An 18725-nucleotide genomic window follows, 5' to 3' on the forward strand; every position below is an offset into this window, starting at 1 on the left:
CATTATCCCTCTCTGCTTTTTGTCTCGGGCACCTCTGTCACTTTGGGAATGACATAGTCAATGCTAGAATGTTAGTTGCTGATCTTGCAGTGAGAATGCTATCTTGTTCTGTTTGTGAAATTGCTACTGTATGCTTTAGGTGGCACGAATCTATTTCTTTCCAAGTTGGGTCAACTTTTTTAATAACGTGCACACCTTCCCCACGTATTCCACCTGAACCTCATGCACCTCCTTTGAGTTACCTGACAATTAAACATCTATACTTCTGTTTTCTTCACTTCTGTGCTTAAATCCTGTAATCGTGTCATTGCAAAGTCAAACTTCAACAGCATTCTGAACATCCAAATAATAACAATCACATGCTTTTGAGCTTAAGAAGTCACTTGTCAATCTGCAAAACAGTTTTGATTTGGCTACAGTTATTATTGCCTGCTAATTGGCAAAACCGCTTATTGGTAGTTGATGTTGAGATACCTGTGGTCTTTTATTGGAATTCATTAGTTCATTAGTCCCTGTTTTAAAATGGTATATTTATTTTAATAAAAATAAATGGAACTATCACCAATCAAAATGGAGAGAGGAAGGAGCAAAATTATCCTTAATATTTGTCATATAAAATGAAAATGTGACCATATCATTTACTCTGGAGGAGTAATATCTTATTCTCTGGAGGAGACTTGCACAGCGCTAAAACAGGTGTCGCAGGCTTGTTTGCTGGAGAGCTGCTCTCCGGCTGACTTGAGGTTTTTTTGGCAGCTTGACAAAGTAACCTCCGCCAGTTGATCAGCCACTTGTCCGTGAACTTACCCAGTCCTCATCCGGAAAGCGAATCACAACGAGATCTGATAGACATGGGGGGGAAAAAAACAGCTTAGAAAATTCCAGTTCTCCTGGGACAGCCCTGATGACGCTACGACTTTAAGAGCACAGGGTGGAGCCCGGCTCTGAGCTGCACACTGAAGTTAGTGAAGCTGCTGCCCTTCAGTCCACACCAGACGACAGTCCCTGTCCCCTCTGGAGCTGCGCTGCTGACCCTGCTGTGTCTGCTGGACGTCCTCGGAGCGCCCTGAGCGGAGCCGAGCCGGAGAGAGAAGAGGTGACCGGTCAGGCATCAGGTGGAGAGCTCTGAGCGGACAGCGCCGTCGCAGGAGCTCAACGGGGGAGAGCTCTCACCTGTGGGAAGCTACAGGCTCAGAACTCAAAATGCAAAGTGGGTGTTTTGAAAGTCTTCCTTTAACTTTCTTTCAGCCCTTTTTTTAAGGTTGCAAGAGTGCACCCCGACTCCTGCTAGTTTCTCTTTTTCTTAAAGACAGGGGAGTCTTTTCAGCGTTTTGTTTCTGTTAACTGAGTCTTTCTCGCTATAAAGTAAACATGTGGCAGGGTGGTGGTGTGTCAGTTGAAATGACAAAAAGATAACGTAAAATAGAAAGGCTTAAGCCCAGCTAGAAATGCCCTAAAAATGCAGGGAGTATTTTTTTCTCTCTCTTGTATATCTGTATAAGTGCAGAATGACAATAAAGTGAACTGGACTATAAATTCTAGTTGGCACCAGTCTGATTGACTGACTGACGAGCTCTGTTACTTTTGTTACACTAGGCTCTGGGTGTATCCTGTACTGCTGCATTCCATTCTTGGAGTCCAGCTAAACATGAAAAAAGGTGCATTTTGTGAAACATTCTTCCTCATTCCTTTGTGAAATACAGTAACAGTGTTGAGTGCAGCTTTCTCAGGGCTGTGGTGTGACCTGTTACATAGACACACATCTGCCCTTTTATTATACATGTCACAGAACTGCCACAAAATGGCTGTGAGTCACCAGGAGTCTCTAACGTCAGCTTTGAGGCAGATCTGTGAACTGTGCATTAAAGGGCAGACGTGTGCCAAATGTGTCTGCTACAGTCGCCATTACCTGAAATAGAGTAAAATTGAGCAATGGAGCAAAGGTCCAGCCTACACATCCTCAAGGCATTTACAGTGCAAACCAGAATAAACCACCAGACTTCAAATCCTACTAACCAGACATCTAATATCAGCTAATCAATCAATACCTGTGGAGTACTGTAGGTAAATGCATTATACGGGTATATTATCTAAGCTGTGCACCAAGAGCTAAGTTTTAAACATGATTTTTTATAGTATAGTAAGTAAAGGGGCTGACATTAGACCTGTATCTGTCTTCAAGTCAGTTCCCTCCGGAAGAAAGCTGAAGCATCATTTGCTTTGCAGACATTTCAGCCTGAGGTACCATTTTCTTCCTGCAGTTGAGTGAGGTGTGCCACATTCTGCCCCCTCCCCATTGCATTTAAACAAGAGCCAAAACATGGAAATGACTCCCCCTGCCCCCGAAACATGAAGGGGGGGGAGTAAAGAGCTGGTGGAACAGGAGCACCTCTCCTGGCTGTCGGAACTTCCCCTTGCCTTAATGCAGGAATGAGCCAGGGAGCTGCTCTAAAGGGGGAAGATGATGAGGAGGAGGGAGAGATGCAAGAACGAACCGCTCACGCAAATAAGCAACAAGTCATGTTGACATTTATGAGCTATTTAAATATATTTCAAAAATATATCATTAGGCATGCATTTGACTTCTTAAATCTAGAACCACTGGTTAATTTGTGGACAGCTCAAGTGTCACAGGATTCATGCTATATCTACACTGTAGAGAACAGGTACGTGACATGCATGCCCCTGGATCTCCCAAATGCCTTTGAATCCTCTGTGCTGGTGGGTTTGATGTTCATTCCGGCTGAGTGGCTTGGACACTCAGAGGTGTGCCTGATATGTAAAACCAGATCTGATCTGGAGCTCAGCCCCACACCCCACACATGCATCTTCGTTTCTCGTTTCCTCATTCCCAGGCATGGCTTCTCCCAGGGGAACTCTCTCCGAGGAGCAGTTCCAGTGCTCCATCTGTCTGGACGTCTTTATCGACCCGGTCTCCACACCATGCGGGCACAGCTTCTGCATGGCCTGCATCAGAGGCTACTGGAACCACAGCAAAATGTGCCAGTGCCCCATGTGCAAGAAAACTTTCCCCGTCCGCCCCGAGCTCTCCGTCAACCGGGTCTTGGCCGAAATTGCCGAGCAGTTCCAGAAGGAGGGCCGGGGCGGCCCGGACGGGAGCTACGCGGGGCCGGGAGAGGTGTCCTGCGACTCCTGCATCGGGAAGAAGCTCAAGGCGGCGAAGTCGTGCCTGACCTGCCAGGCCTCCTACTGCGAGACGCACCTCCGGCACCACCGCAAGGTCAAGACGCTCGCCAAGCACAGGCTGGTGAGCCCCATCTACCGGCTGGAGGAGAAGCTGTGCAAGAAGCACGAGAAGCTGCTGGAGGGGTACTGCCGCACCGACCAGGCCTGCGTGTGCGCGCTGTGCGTGGAGTCCGGCCACAAGAAGCACAACGTCGTCCCTGTGGAGAGGGAGTGGAAGAAGAAGCTGGTAGGCAGCCCCGTCGATGGGCAATGGCGTCCGTCAGTACGAATACAGACCGTGAAAGCGGGGCCTCAAGATCCTCCTGGCTCTTGGGGTTTTAAGCAGGAGGTGTCCGGAAAGTTACCACAGGGATAACTGGCTTGTGGCGGACAAGCGTTCATAGCGACGTCGCTTTTTGATCCTTCGATGTCGGCTCTTCCTATCATTGTGGAGCAGAATTCACCAAGCGTTGGATTGTTAACTAATAATAAGGAACTAATTAATAACTAATAATTAATAATCCACTAATAAGGAACGTGAGCTGGGTTTAGACCGTCGTGAGACAGGTTAGATTGACCCTACTGGCGATGTGCTGTTGCAATAGCAATCCTGCTCAGTACGAGAGGAACCGCAGGTTCAGATATTTGGTGCGTGTGCTTGGGTGAGGAGCCAGTGGTGCGAAGCTGCCATCTGTGGGATTATGACTGAGCGCCTCGAAGTCAGAATCCCGCCTAAAGTCAGAATCAATCAATAAAGTCAGAATCCCTGCACTGGCGGGGAGTTTGGTTTTGACGCACAGCCTGTGGTACCAGTTTAAATCTCTGGGCCACCTGGGTAAGGTTACTTCGCTTTCAGGGTGCAGCAGCAGTCCCACCTGGTTTTCGAACCCGTGCCTGCCTGGTAAGGAAACCAGAGAGCTCTGGGACACCAGAATGGCAGCAGTGTGATTCCTCGCAGGCCCCAATCCAAGAGGTTTCTTAGGTGTCTATTAATCTTGAACTGGGAAGAGGGTTACAAAGGTTATGAAAAGAGGAGACCAGTTTGCCCAGATTGCCTATTTGGCACTTATTCTTTAATTGATGTGATCCAGCTGTTTCCTCAACTAAAGCAAGGTATCAGGCTTCAACAGCATGACTGGCTAGCTTGTTCTAGACTCCCATCAGCCTCTGCCTCTTCTTGCTGGTTTTAAGTGCACTCCTACACACTGTCGTTTTCACTTGTGCTCTCCGGTTTGCGTTGCACTGTTGGGTAAAGGTCTTTGAGATCCATTAATTCATTAATGGATTAATGGATTAATTAATTAATTGATTAAGAGTTCAGCTGGAATGAAAGCTGGAAAACCCATTTCCCCTTGACTCCAGAATTTGAAGGAAGCGTTATATCATTTTTCAGTGTCTCTCCTAGTCAGTTTTCTTTATCATGTGGGAGTCCTTCTAAGTGTTTACCATTATATGATCATTTTCCCTTAACATTTGTAGGATTAAAATATTCGTATTCCTTATTTTTCACCCTCTAAGTGCATTTTCATATCACATGCTGCTTTGCACATTGGCATATGCTGTGTAGGGCAGTTTTGCATACTTTTTAAATATGCACCTGTCCTGATAACTGTGGTAAACAATGTTGCAAGAGGAGAGAGAAATTTGTGATAATTTAGGCTTACAGAAAAAAAACAGGTAGGGTAGAATAGTGGGGTGAGGGGGTTACAAGATTGGGTGTTTGCGTATTGCAAGGCTATTTCTGTCCTCGGCTAAGGGGGGGAGTCTCCTCTCATGGCCACCCTGCTGTTTCCTTGTAGCCGCAGCTGGGGAAGAAGAAGGCGGAGGTGCAGCAGCTGATCAAGGAGAGGGTGAAGAAGATGGAGGAGCTCAAGCAGGCGCTGAAGATCATCAAAGTGAGTTTTGCCAAAGGCCTTGGGCTGTAGATGCACGAATCCAGTCCTCAAGGACCAGAATCCCGTCCTAATGATCAATAGCTGAAGACCTTCTACAGGTAATGCAGTGGTCAAGCTAGGCTACTGCTCAGCTCGATTGGATCATTCTGAGCAAAGCTGGAATGAAAATCAACAGATACTGTGGCCCCCGTGGACTGGAGCTGGGCACAGCTGTCTTGGTGTAACAGGTCCCCTTGTGGGGAATACAAGAGACTTACTGACATCACTCTTCGGCATGCTGATTGGTGTAGCGGACTTCTAACGCTGTTGGTGTGGAATTAGAGACTTGGAATACAGGGAGGTCTTCAAGATGCAAATCCATACTGGAGCATAAGCTGCAATCTTCCCCACTTGTAAAGATCCTGCAGAGCATAGAGGGTTCTGCACTGGCTAAACCCACCATTACAAACGTTTACTTTGGTATGTGCCAGTAGAAACACAGTAAAGTGCAGTGACTGTTAACGTACTGGGACAACAGTGAAGTAAAATCATTACCATATAGTTCAACAAATAACATCTGTTGTGATTAATGGCCCCAATGAATGTCTTACAAGCAGACATAATGGGGAACTGATCGGGAACTGAATTGCAAGAGCAATAATATCCCAGTGTGTGTTGTGAAGGATGGTGGGCTATGGAAAACCCAGAGGGAGAACAGATGTACCAGTATATTACGACAGACAACAGCTGTGTACAGGAACTGGGGCAGGAACCGAATAGGAAGAACTATTATTAAAGTAGTTGGACCTCGAGCTTGAAAATTGAATTGATGAAGCAGATGTTTCTTTAACAGAAGAAATTTCACTCGCTCACTTGAGCTTCTCTCGGCGTTCCCCCTCTCCTGTCTGTCCGTAATGCTTAGTAACTCCAGTTTCCTACCTTGGAAGGCCAGGCAGGTTTTTCCTGTTTGGCAGCTGACGTGAGCAGCTAGCTTGGGATTCTTCTTGAGAAAAAACAAACAACAATGACTGGCTTTGTAACTTTCCAGCACGTCATCTGGGATTACGACAGGAAAGGAACTCAGATTTTGTTTAAAAGAGTACTTGGCATTTGATTAAAAGACACAAAAAGAGTAAAGGTATTAATCCTGGTGTCCTGGCCAAATTTCCCCCTGGTCTTTAACAATCATGGCCTCCTAATAATCCCCATCTCTGAACTGGCTTCATCACTCTGCTCTCCTCCCCACTGAGAGCTGGTGTGTGGTGAGAGTACTGGAGCATCATCCAGGTGGGGCTGCACACTGGTGGTGGAGGGGATCCCCATTACCTGTAAAGCGCTTTGAGTTGATTGTCCAGAAAAGCGTTAGATGAGTGTAAGGAATTATTATTATTATTATTATTATTATTACTTCCTGTTTTTCAAACTGTCACCTGACCAATTGCCTTTCAGCAAACAAGACAGGTGACTGAGAGCAGCAGATCGTTTCCCCAGAGGATTCTGGGAAATGTGGTCCAGACAAGAGATGCCATCTTGTCTGAACCAGCTCTGCTCCTTTGGTTCTTTTGCGTTCATATCTTGCAAGGGGGGGCAAATGGCACTGCCATCTTGACAAAGCTGTCTCCCCCCCCCCCCGGTCTTTTCCACTCAGTCTTGCTTCTCCCCTTGCCCAGAGCTCAGCGCAGAAAGAGATGGAGGAGAGCTGGCAGGTGTACTCGGAGCTGATGCAGGCCTTCGAGCGCAGCCAGGCCGAGGTCGTCGAGGCCATCGAGAAGAAGCACAAGGCGGCCGAGAGGCAGACCGAGGGGCTGATGAGGAAGCTGGAGCAGGAGCTCTCTCAGCTGAAGAGGAGGAACACTGAACTGGACCACCTCCTGCAGACCGAAGACCAGGTCCACTTCCTCCAGGTGACCCTTCTGGCCTAACTAGAAAATTATGTCTGACTGAGAAATGAGATACGAGTCTATACCCTGATCTTTCCTTAACCTCTTCTTAGTCCTGTCTACACCCCAATGGTTCCTTAAACCCCAACGTTTCCTAAACTTCTTCTTAGAACAATCTACACCCCAGTGTTTCAAATGGGAGACGTTCATCCAGATGACTAATCTATCCTTTTTGCCATGATAGAAATTCCCGACCCTCGGTGTCCTCCCAGAGCACACGGACTGGTCTGACACTACCGTCCAGACGGACCTATACACAGGGACAGTGAGGAAGTCTGTGACCCAGCTGGTGGATAGGTGCCAGGAGATACTGAAGGGACTCCATGGAAAAGGTATCGACATTGACCAATACTGCATAGTTATCCACCTACTGCAGAACTATAGAATTGTTTCTCTAAAACAGGAATTCTTCTGCTAACAGAGCTTCAAAAATTCAGATTTTACATTTTATGCTGAATATTTCCTTGATTTGCTTTAAAATAACTTGTTTATTATATGCCTCCATTTTTATAGTTAATATGTAATATGTACCATATTATCTTTCCAGAGCTGAAACGGATACAGAACTATGCAGGTATGGTTCTGATCTACTCTGCTTTTCATGGGTTGAGGGAAATGTATAATACCTCGCTTTTCAAGACCCAGGGGTGGCACAGTGGCACAAGGGTGTGAATTGGTGCCTCCCAGTGCTGGAGTCTTAGGTTCAATTTTTGGGGTGCTATCTGTGTGGAGTTTGCATTCCTCATGTTTGCGTGGGTTTCCTCTGGGTGCTCCTGTTTCCTCCCACATTCCAAAGACACGCTGGTGGGTTAACTGGTTTCTGGGAATTGTGAGTGTACTGTATATCTGTGCCTGTGTGTGTCCTGTGATGGACTGGCATCCTGTCCAGGATGTACCCTGCCTTGCGCCTGTGGCTTACCAGGTGTAAGGCTCTGGCTCCTCCACAACCCTGAATTGGATAAAGCAGTTTATTTTGCTCTCAGTTTTGAATGTCTTTTTCGGTAGTTTGGTTAGGTAATAAATGAGAGAGGGATGAAATATATGGAGTGGATTTAGTGTAGCTCACCTGGCAGAAGGGGAATTTGGCAGCCTTGTGGCAAGGATTGACCCAGGATTGGTATTGCTAGGATTGAGCCAGGGAGCTGCTGCAGGGGTGTAGCTGGAGTGGTGGGAGGGGCCATGGGAGAAACACACTGAGTACGTAGGTGAGCAGAAGTGTGCGAAATTCAGCTCTCCTTCCTCCCGATCTTCTGTGATGTCTTTGTCATAATTCCATCAATCTGTACTTCCGCTCCACAGTGGATGTGACCCTTGACCCTGACACGGCCCAGTGCAACCTGGTCCTGTCGGAGGATGGCAAGCAGGTGCGGTGCGAAGGCAAGAAACAGCCGTTGCCCGACAACCCGGAGCGCTTCCACAAGGCCCTCTTCGTCCTGGGCCGGGAGGGCATCACCTCGGGGAGGCACTACTGGGAGGTGGAGGTGGGGAGGAAGACGGCCTGGACTCTCGGGGTGGCAAAGGAGTCTGTCAACAGGAAGGGGGACATCAAAATGAGCCCCGAGAGTGGGTACTGGTGCATGTGGCTGAAGAGCGGGGATGGGTACAAGGCCCTGTCGTCCACCCGCATCCCCCTCCACCTGCTCTCTAAGCCCCACCGCGTGGGAGTGTACGTGGACTACGAGGAGGGGCAGGTCTCCTTCTTCGACGTGACAGCCGAGGCCCACCTCTTCACTTTCACCGACGCCTTCACGGAGAAGCTCTTCCCGCTCTTCAGCCCCTGCATCAATCAGGACGGCAGGAACGCCGCCCCCCTGGCCATCCCGGCCCCCCACTAACAGGAAGTGCTCCACAGGAAGTGCTCAACAGGAAGTACTACACATGAAGTAAATCACAGGAAGTAACCCGCTACAGCTCAGTCTTGTTGAGTTGTTGTTGTTCTTTGATGGGAAGACAGTCTTGAAATTTGTAATTCATTTTAAATTCTTTTCTTAAAAAAAACTGGTGCTTTCCTTCCTGTGTGAGGAGATTCAGACTCCTTTCCTAAAACAGAAAATATGGACATGAACAGGGAGTGGTCAGATCTATCCTGCTTCTGTGTCTGTATGTTGGAAGGGAAAAGGGATTATAAAATCAGAATGCTGTTGACAAAGCACTATGCCTGATTTATGCTTAACCCCATAAAATAACTGTGGCAGATAATTGTCATGAATTCTGACAGAATAACATTTGAATACCTCAGGCACTTCTTTGGATTTCTGAAGGCGCTACAGTGACAAATGAAGTCGAACAGATGACTTATTCTTTTATTCTCACTTACAGCCCTGCAGTCATGAGGAGTTAATGAAATGTTTATTATTTTACAGTGTGACTGATTTAAGCTCTAAACCTGGTGTTAAAAAGGGTGGGGACATTCTGGTATAAGGAAACAGAATCCATCTGTCCTCTCTGCTATGTGAACTATTTTTTCCTGCTTTTAAAAGCTAATATTCAAATGACGTGGCACCATGGGAAATAAACACAGTCTGCAAAATACTCTCTGCTTTTTTGTTTTGGCAGTATTGAGAGCTTGTAGTGCTGAGAATGAAGCCAGTATGTAACCTATTAATCAAAACACAGTTTATTGAATCACTTTACTGTAAATTTAGCATTATGTGGAATGGTACTGTGGCTAAGGATCTGTGCCTGTGGCTGGAAGGTTGTCGGTTCAAATCCCACAGCTGGCAGTGGAGTCCTACTCTGTTGGGCCCCTGAATAGGGCCCTTAACCCCAGTTGCTCCAGGGGTGCTGTATGAATGGTTGACCCTGTGCTCTGACCCCAAGCTTCTCTCTCCCTGTCTGTGTGTCTCATGGAGAGCAAGCTGGGGTCTGTGAAAAGACAAATTCCTAATGCAAGAAATTGTATAGGGCTAATAAAGTGAACTTATCTAAGTAATGTTTGCTCCACATTTTTGTTTCACACAACACAAGGATGCACAAGGCCGTTTTAGTTTCATATAAAATGAACTGAGATTTGTCGTTCTTTTGCATCTTGGTGGACCTGGAGTTTACCCGTTTGTAAAAACCACAGTGTGGTTCTGTGTTTTTTTAAATGGATGTATAAAGGGAATAGTAGCCCTGTGAGCTACTGTGAGAGTTTGTGTAGAGTTTGCGCAGTCTCCCTGTGTTCACATAGGTTTCTTTGTACATTGTAAAATGTACATTGTAAATAATAACGTGTTTTACGAGAAGAGAGAACACAGCAAGTACAAGGTTCTAAGAGCACGCTGCACTGTGGAGATCATGTCCCTCCTCCTCAGAGAAAGAGTGTGATAACAGAAGGTGTGGCCACATGGCTAAGAACTTTGGAGACACAGTGAAAGTTTTATCAGAATCTTAAGAGACCCGAGGATCTGTACAGGTAAGCTGGTTGGAATATGTTGTGTAAACATTATGGCATCGACACCAAAGAACATGTTCAATTCTGCCTGAGGACTGAGGTTTCTATTTGCGGAGCAGGGATAAACAAAGATTCAGGCTTTTTAGTTTTAAGTATAAAATGCTGCACGGTTAAAATCAAAAGATAAAAAAGCTTCATCTGCTTCCTAAGTACGAAGAAGTTCAGGTTGGCTCAGTTTGTGTTTGAAGGGAAATAATAGAATTTGGGCACCGGGAGCCTTTTGTGAGATATTTAAAAGACTCGTGTGTAATCAAATCAAAGTCAAACCTAGCTCCTTCTTAGAGCATAACAGGTTCAATGGCTGCTGACACCAGCAGTCCACTTTCATTTTCTTAGACTCTGAATTTCTCTTTCTGTATCTCTGGTAGAGAGACCCTTCTCCTGTCATCGCCTTGACAGGTGTGCAGAAATGAATTACCAAGAATCTCACACAGTAATCCGACATTTTGCCGGAGACGAGCAAAAATCATTTTTCCACGAGAAATAAGGAATTGGTGCAGCTTTCACAGTGAGACCAGAAAACACTGCTTACGGGGATTTAGTTTTCGAAGGATGATTCACGTTCGTATGGGGACACTTTGTAACAGCCTATCTACTCTAGAAACATTTTTTTAAAAATTCACATTACAAGATTATGTTTGCACAAAAAGCGCAAATAAATTGTATGGGGCATTTGAACTGTTGTGAAAACAGGTGACTATTTGGAAGTCAAATAAACTGACCTGGTTTATTTATTTGTGAGCTTTCTAACGAAGGTGAACTATCTCTTTGCAATCAGCTGTGCTAGACTTTGGCATCAAAGGCCAGAAAGCAGACATGTTTGGCAAAATAATCTATCTCCCTCAGTCTAATTCAGGGAAACCAGGGGTGTTACCTATTGAAAAAAGCAAAGTCAGTGATGTGTTATCTATAAAACAACATTTCCTGACAGTTATCAGGAGCAGAAAGTCCAGTGCTCTGTTCCTTATCTCTAACACTGTACGGTGGACCTCTTCCAAAAGGAAGTTGTTGGCTTTTCAGTGCTGGTAAGTTAAACTGTAAAAACAACAAGAGCGAATTGTTTGCACACGTTTTAGTAAATAACCCAAAAGTAGCCACCCACAAAGTCTTTAGAGGTTGTGGTGTGGTTAGGGATCCGGGCTCGTTACTAAAGCTTATGGATTTGAGTTTGAGTGGGAGTCACCTCGATCAAAGTGCTGTACCCCAGTTATGGATTGAGTCTTCAGTGTGGGGGTCTCTATCAATCAAAGTACTAACCCTCTTGATCCAGCCTGCGCAGTGTGGGAAGGGGGTCCCAACACCATGTTTCGCTTGCAGGAGGAGAGATCAGTTCTGCTCTGAGGATTTATTTAGCTCAGCATAGGACTTTCCTAATCTTAGACCTTAACTAAATGAACAGACTTAACAACTGTAACATTCAAACAAGAGATCAATAGGCCTGTCTAGTTCATTTAGCTTATTTTCCTTTTCTTTTTTCTTCTAAATACCTGTTCTCTACACCTCGTACATTCCAAAATAAGTGTGTTCTAAAACAGACACAGAGATAAGAGAAATGTGATTGTCATCATGAGCTTACTGAGCAGAAAACACCAAATATCCAGTGATGTTTTGGTAAAATGAATATAACAATACAAGAAACAATATTGTTTTGATCTAAAATACAAAAGAGAAGGAAAAACAGCCTCTTTAACTAGAAAGTAAATGTACAGTATCTGTCATATTACATGTTGTATTTAGAATAACAGAAATGCAAAAAAACACATTTGGACAAATCCTTATCTGTTGCAATTTTAACTTCTCAGTCTGACCGGAGCAATATAGACCTCTTTCACAAAACGTTCTGATGCAGTATGATAGGTGTACACTTTATGAAAGTGGCTCTATATTTCCACAAACGATCAGCTCAATTTGAATTACTAGGTCAATTTCAATAGTAGCCACTAGTGGTTTATGATTTCTGTATTCCACATGATACTATGTCACTTGATCAGCTCACTGCTGTTCATGATGTGTTGAGGCGCGTTGATCTCTGGTCACCTGTTTCACTGCTTCTGCGTTCTCAGGAATGGATTCACCCAGCCACCTCCTGTCTGAGGAGCAGCTGAAGTGCTCCATCTGTCTGGATGTTTTTACCAACCCAGTGTCCACTCCATGTGGGCACAACTTCTGCATGCAGTGTATTGGAGAGTACTGGGATACCACCGACGTGTGCTTGTGTCCAATGTGTAAGAAGCCATTCTTCAGAAGACCCGATCTTCACATTAATACCACTTTGAAGGAAATCGTCGAGCAGTTCAAGGTGACCCACATCGGCACGTCTGAGGAGTGTCTTGTGAGACCAGGCCAAGTGCCCTGTGACTTCTGCACTGGAAGCAAGCTCAAGGCGGAGAAATCGTGTTTGGTGTGTCTGGCTTCCTACTGTGGGACACACGTCCTACCTCACCACCTGGGAGATGTTTTCAGGAGCCACACCCTGGTGGACCCTGTGGGCAACCTCGCAGACAAAGTGTGCAAGAAGCACCACAGACTCCTGGAGTTCTTCTGTAGGAGAGACAGGATCTGCATCTGCCAGTTCTGCAGAGAGACGGACCACAGAGCACACGAGACTGTCCCTATTCAGACAGAGTGGGAGAAGAAGAAGGTAGAGAGAAATAGCTTCTGATGGAGGCTGGGCGATGTGCCCCAACAATGGGCTGAAATGCAATCTTGGGATCTTTTCTGCACCACATAAGATTAAACACGTGCGCTGTGTCTCATTGAGTCAGATTTAGATCCAATCGTATAACTTTTGAATTTAAAAAAGTGCTTGTTAAAAGAGATTATTTTGCATTTATAGTGGAGCGAGGGTGCTAATATTGATAGATCAATACATTTAAAGAAAATTCAAAATGACTTGATGTTTAAAATTTCCCTTATGGTTCCTATTGGACGTAAATATATACAGTAGCAAAAGACTACATTTAAGAGGAGGTCATTCAGCCTCATTGGTAGGTAATTGATCTAAGGATCTCATACAGCTCTTTCTTAATGGAAGTAAGGGTATCAGCTTCAGTGACATGGCTGGGTAGCTTGTTTCCACATTCCTGCCAGCCTTTGGATTAAGAAGAGCCTCTGTTCTGTTCTTGATTGTAAATGCACAAGGTTACCACCGTTTGATTAGCTACATTTCTATGTTTTCAGGAGGTTTTCTTGCTGAGAAGCATGCTCCACGCATTTTCAAAATGCATTAAAGCCCAGAAATATGGGGTCAAATTAAATCATTCATTATAAAAAATGCATGTATTAATAAATGCATACTGTATGCTGATATTGTATCATATCATTTACCCACAGCCTTATTTACAAATGGCAGAGGTGGACATACTACGGATGATCCAGGACAGACAGAAGAAGGTGGAGGAGATCAGGCAGTCGGTGGAGCTCATGAAAGTGAGTCCTGTCAAGGGTTTTATCAAATCTTACTGGGTGGGGGTGCCTCAGGGCTCGGTGCTTGGGCCACTGTTTTGTCTTCCAGCTAGAGAAACATAAGAAAGGTTATAAATGAACGGCCATCTGACCCATCTACCATTTGGTAGATAGTAGCTTCCTGATCCAAAGATCTCATCCAGCCATTTCCAGTAAAGATCCAGGGTATCGACTTCAACAAGATGGATCAGCAGTGCTCCTCACACTTTCCTTTGCATTGTGTTGTGTTTCACAGTTCATGCTGAAGAAGTCGTCTGGGTTGACTATCAGTGTTTCTGAGGATTTTGAATGCTTGTGGCAGGTTCCCTTCATACTCTTCTCTGATTAAGATTGAAAAGATTCAATTCTTTCAGCTGGTCAGTGTAGGACAATACTTTAAGTCCCAGAGTGTATCTAGATGCTCTTTACTGAGCATGATTACCAATCACGTGGACTGAATCCAGAGCAGGAATGTCTTTTCTATAACATGATGAGGAGACAATACATAGTAGGGCTACTTAGCCCTTAGAATCTTCCCTGGGGAATCTTTTGCAAAGAAGCACAATGTAATTGATTAAAACACAATTCATGATGCTGTCAGTGCTACTCCCCTCTGTCTTTGTCGTCTGCAGAAAGAATCTTTAATCTCTAACTACGCTTGACTCTATGCAACAGTTTTGTTCGGTGTTACTGGGGATTAACTGTGAGAACTGATCAGGAACAACAGTTTGAAAAATGCTACATTGTAATCTTTCTTGTGCAGGAACATTTTGCAGATCTTGGCCCATGTACAGTATAGTAGAAGCTGGTAAACAGTTGAGTTCAGTTGCCCCACTATTCTTCTGCATGGTGTTCCTCTCTCAATCAGAGCAGCACGCAGAGAGAGATTCAGGAGAGTGTCCAGGCCTTCGCTGCCCTGGTCATCTCGATTGAGAGGAGCCAGACTGAACTCATCGCACTGATTGAGGAGAAGCAGAGAGCAGCAGAGCAGAGGGCTGAGGGGCTCATTACAGAGCTGGAGCAGGAGATCGCTGAGCTGCAGAGGAGAAACACTGAGATGATGCAGCTGTCCCACACTGAGGACCCTTTCTACTTTCTACAGGTCAGCAAGCACTGGGTTTCTTCTGTAGAGCTAGCAAAGGTAGTCTTTAGTTTAAGTACCACCATATCCTACTGTATATGTTAAGTGTGTCATGGCTGTTCTACGAAAATAGCTTAAGTCATTTTGATTATTACCCATGTGTGCTTTCACATCCAGTGCTGCAGATAACAGAAGTGAACGTGAACATGCCATAGCTGTGGAGAATTTTTATCTGTCTCAAATATTCACTCAAGTGGCCAGGCAAAGTTATTAGTAGAAAATTTCACACCTCTTCTCCTCTGACCTGCATGGTGTCAGAGCTTGACACATCTAAGAGTAAGAGGTAAGAGTTTCGGTGGCAGTCCGCTAGGCTACGGCTTGTCTCCCGTTTGCTGATGAATCTCTTGTCTGTCGTGACGTAGAGCTTCCCCTCTCTGTCCACCTTGCCGAAAACCAAGAACTGGTCCTGCGTCACACCCGTCACCCACCTCTCCTTGGGGGCTGTGAGGACATCGGTGTCTCAGCTGGTGGAGAGGTCCCAGAAAGAACTGGACAAGCTTTCTGAAACAGGTTGGCATTCCAGGATCGAGCATGATTAGAAAAGATTAGGAACCTTCAACGGAAGACAACACAACAACAATGAAGTGCCCATATGTCACGAGGGGAGCACAGTTTAATATTGCTCCATCCTAGTGAACAACAAACCCGAGGCCACAGGTGGGAACTATGGACAAGAGACTGGGGACAGGAAGCACATCTGGGGACAAAGTGTTGTGGGAGTTGGGAGCAAAGTGATCCAACCCATCCACACTGTTGAAGCTGATACTTCTAAAGTGGGATTTTTGAACCCACCCCTACTAGTAACTGAACAAGACAGAGGAGCTGAAGGAGCCCCCCTCATCTATAATTTTGTTGTGTTCTTATGTCTCATATCATCAGTACAAAGCGTCGCAGGTACTGCTAGAATTAGGTTGGGAGCACAATGATATGAGAATAAAATGCACTTTAGTCCGAAGTTGAAGTTATTACCTGCTCTACTCTTATTAAAGTACTGTATCACATTCACTAGAGCTGTATAGCTTGGGCACTGGGAAGGTACTGTAGGAAGGTGCATTTTTTAACTTTATGAATGGTCTCATGTGATGTCACTTCCTGCTGCTTACAGCTGGCAGCCCCACTTAAGCTCAGCAGGTGTGAGCCTGGTCAGTATCTGGATGGGAGACCTCCTGGGAAAACTAAGATTGCAGCTGGAAGAGGTGTTAGTGGGACCAGCAGGAGGCGCTCACCCTGTGGTCCATGTGGGTCCTTATGCCCCAGTATAGTGACAGGGACACTATACTATAAGAAAAAGTGTTGAGGTCCTGACTGTCTGTGGTCGTTAAAAATCCCAGGGTGTTTCTTGAAAAGAGTAGGGGTGTTACCCTGGTGTCCTGGCCAAATTTCCTCCTGGTCTTTACCAATCATGGCCTCTAAATAATCCCCCTCTTTGAACAGGCTTCATCACTCTATTCTCCTCTCCACTGATAGCAGAATGGTTGAGGAAGACAGTCGGCATTATTATAATAATTATTATTAATAAAAACATGCACATTTCAGCGTGCAACAAGAGATCCAACAGAAATTCTCTGACGGCCGACAGCTGGGCGTTTGCTGCCCTGGACAAGTTCACACAGGAAGGCCCCTCCAGGGTAGCAGAAGCATTATTTACGATCTGTCTCTTACTTTCTCGTCTTCTTGCTTCCGTTCCCCCCCACCCCCACCCCAGCAAGATGGATAACAAGGCCTCCAGACGCCGCCCGGCACCAGGGAGACGCCAAGAGCAAGAGGTCCCGGTTCAAACTGTTAAGCATGATGAAACCGAAGGAGAGGAAGACCTACCGAGTGCCGGCTGGCGGCCCCGCGGAGCAAGGCGAGGCGAGGAGGAGGAGCGCGAGCGGAGGGAGCGGCTCAGAGCTCAGGGGCTCAGGCATGGAGGAGAGTTTGTACGACGACTGCTCGTACAGCGGGGATGAGGTTCGGCTTGCGTCCGACGACGGTGGGATCACCGCTGTAGCTTTGTACGACTACGAAGCTGAAAGCGGGGACGAGATCTCCATTGACGTCAACGACATCGTCACCGACATCGTCAAGGTCAGCGAGGGCTGGTGGTGGGGCCAGTGTAAAGGAGCTCATGGCCTGTTCCCTGCCAATTATGTGGACCTCAGGTCATAGAGGACTACAGCGGTTTTGCCTGCAATCAGTACTTCTAGATCTCCAGCCAGATACACCACTATAATAGATGATCTCAGCAACACTACTGTAAATCTGTTTCTCTGGTTTTCTGTTCTTGAATGCGGTAAATGCCACAGTGGGTGCACAGCAAACAAAAAAAAATGATACATTTACACAAATACAGTACTGGTTTTGATTTCTGCCAAATCTTCTCGCGTATTTTGACTGCCAGCAAATGGAAAGATTGGGTTTTTGTATTTGATCATTCTACAAGAATTAGATTGTGTAAATCTGATCTTTGGAATCAGGGATTGTTTCATATCCCAGCTCTGTAGGACCAACGTGTCTACAGGCTTTCAGTTCAGCTGGGCTTCTAATAACCTTCTAATGAATAAGCACAGTCATTGTGGACTTAGACCAGTTTTAAAGCATCTCAAGGCTTAAGTAAGCCCTATCAGGCACAGCACCCCCTCCAGTGCCAGGATTGAAGGTCCCCTGACATGAAGCCTGTTAACTCTTCTGTATGGTTCCCTTCCAAACAATAATAAAAGAAAATGACTCCCACCAATTGTGTAGTGTTTGTGGTTGAATTTTGGATTTGAACTGCTCCTTCTTAGTCTTGCAATCAACACCAGCAGCCATATCACCCTGCAACTCACAGCTGGCAGCCTCACTGAAGCTCAGCAGGTGTGAGTCTGGTCAGTACCTGGATGGGAGACTCCTGGGAAAGCTAAGGTTGCTGCTGGAAGCGGTCTTAGAGGGGCCAGCACTCACACTGTGGTCTGTATGGGTCCTAATGCCCCAGTATAGTGACTGGGACACTATACTGTAAAAAGGTGCTGTCCTTGGAATGAGACATAAAAGCGAGGTCCTGACTCTCTGTGGTCTTAAAAAAATCCCAGAGTGTTTCTTGAAAAGAGTAGGGGTGTTACCCCGTTGTCCTAGACAAATTTCCCCCTGGTCTTTACCAATCATGGCCTCCTAATAATCCCTCTCTCTGACCTGGTTTCATCACTCTGCTCACCTCCCTACTGATATTTAAAAAAAATGTATTTTATTATTTTATTATTGTTTGATAGCTGGTGTGTGGTGAGAGTACTTGAGCATCATCCAGGTGGGGCTGCACACTGGTGGTAGTGTTATTCCCCATTACCTGTAAAGCACTTTGAGTGGAGTGTCCAGAAAGTGCTATATAAGTGTAAACAATTATAGTAATTATTAATGCAGTGAGAAAAACAGCAGGTGGTTTCGTTGTTTCTGTATCTTCTGTATCTTTATCTCTCTTTAATTGCTCTTCTACAATTGCGTTATGCTGCGGCAACAATAGATTTATAAAATTGGAAATCACTTAAATTTATGCTAGACTTCTTCTAATCTTCTTGGGAAGCAATCAATCATTTTGATGTAATAGGTGTGTACATGCATGTATATTATGATTGTTATTTGTATTTTCACTCTTTTGTCACATGGCATTTCTTAAGACTTATCATTGGCCAATTCTGTTTCCCCCTGATAAAACCCACAAGTCTGCTAACGCCGAGACAAGGCAGGCT

General features: G+C 45.5%; 2 protein-coding genes across 5 annotated transcripts in view; both read left to right on the forward strand.

Moving 5' to 3' along the window:
* Positions 1–900: 900 nt before the first annotated feature.
* On the forward strand, positions 901–9928 carry LOC148833619 (E3 ubiquitin-protein ligase TRIM39-like). Of its 4 annotated transcripts, XM_088915473.1 has the most exons (8): positions 1107–1210; positions 1597–1658; positions 2856–3433; positions 4986–5081; positions 6731–6964; positions 7185–7332; positions 7548–7574; positions 8300–9928. In XM_088915473.1, exons 2-8 carry the CDS (start codon positions 1649–1651, stop codon positions 8833–8835), a joined length of 1629 nt encoding a protein of 542 aa, XP_088771599.1. In that variant the 5' UTR covers positions 1107–1210; positions 1597–1648; the 3' UTR covers positions 8836–9928. The 4 variants fall into 4 exon arrangements, with proteins under 4 accessions (XP_088771596.1, XP_088771598.1, XP_088771599.1 ...); XM_088915470.1 differs by lacking the exon at positions 1597–1658 and having other exon boundaries at positions 901–1210; XM_088915472.1 differs by lacking the exons at positions 1597–1658; positions 7548–7574 and having other exon boundaries at positions 901–1210.
* A 420-nt stretch (positions 9929–10348) lies between these two features.
* LOC148833620 (E3 ubiquitin-protein ligase TRIM39-like) overlaps positions 10349–18725 on the forward strand; it is a 29463-nt gene continuing 21086 nt past the window's right edge. Inside the window, exons 1-6 of the mRNA XM_088915466.1 lie at positions 10349–10397; positions 12500–13077; positions 13770–13865; positions 14749–14982; positions 15384–15531; positions 16727–17734. Coding sequence (XP_088771592.1) covers positions 12502–13077; positions 13770–13865; positions 14749–14982; positions 15384–15531; positions 16727–17172 — 1500 coding nt within the window. The 5' untranslated portion in view covers positions 10349–10397; positions 12500–12501 and the 3' untranslated portion in view covers positions 17173–17734. Of the gene's footprint in view, positions 10398–12499; positions 13078–13769; positions 13866–14748; positions 14983–15383; positions 15532–16726 lie in introns of the transcript that reaches the window.

The sequence above is a fragment of the Atractosteus spatula genome, chromosome 5 (assembly GCF_055471065.1).
Source record: "Atractosteus spatula isolate fAtrSpa1 chromosome 5, fAtrSpa1.hap1, whole genome shotgun sequence".
Taxonomy (NCBI): Eukaryota; Metazoa; Chordata; class Actinopteri; order Semionotiformes; family Lepisosteidae; genus Atractosteus; species Atractosteus spatula.

Bases quoted from the DNA above. Each gene is read 5' to 3' on its own strand.
- LOC148833619 (XM_088915473.1), top strand. The intron at 6,965-7,184 runs GTGACCCTTCTG...TTGCCATGATAG, and splicing joins ACCAGGTCCACTTCCTCCAG to AAATTCCCGACCCTCGGTGT. The intron at 7,333-7,547 runs GTATCGACATTG...TTATCTTTCCAG, and splicing joins GAAGGGACTCCATGGAAAAG to AGCTGAAACGGATACAGAAC.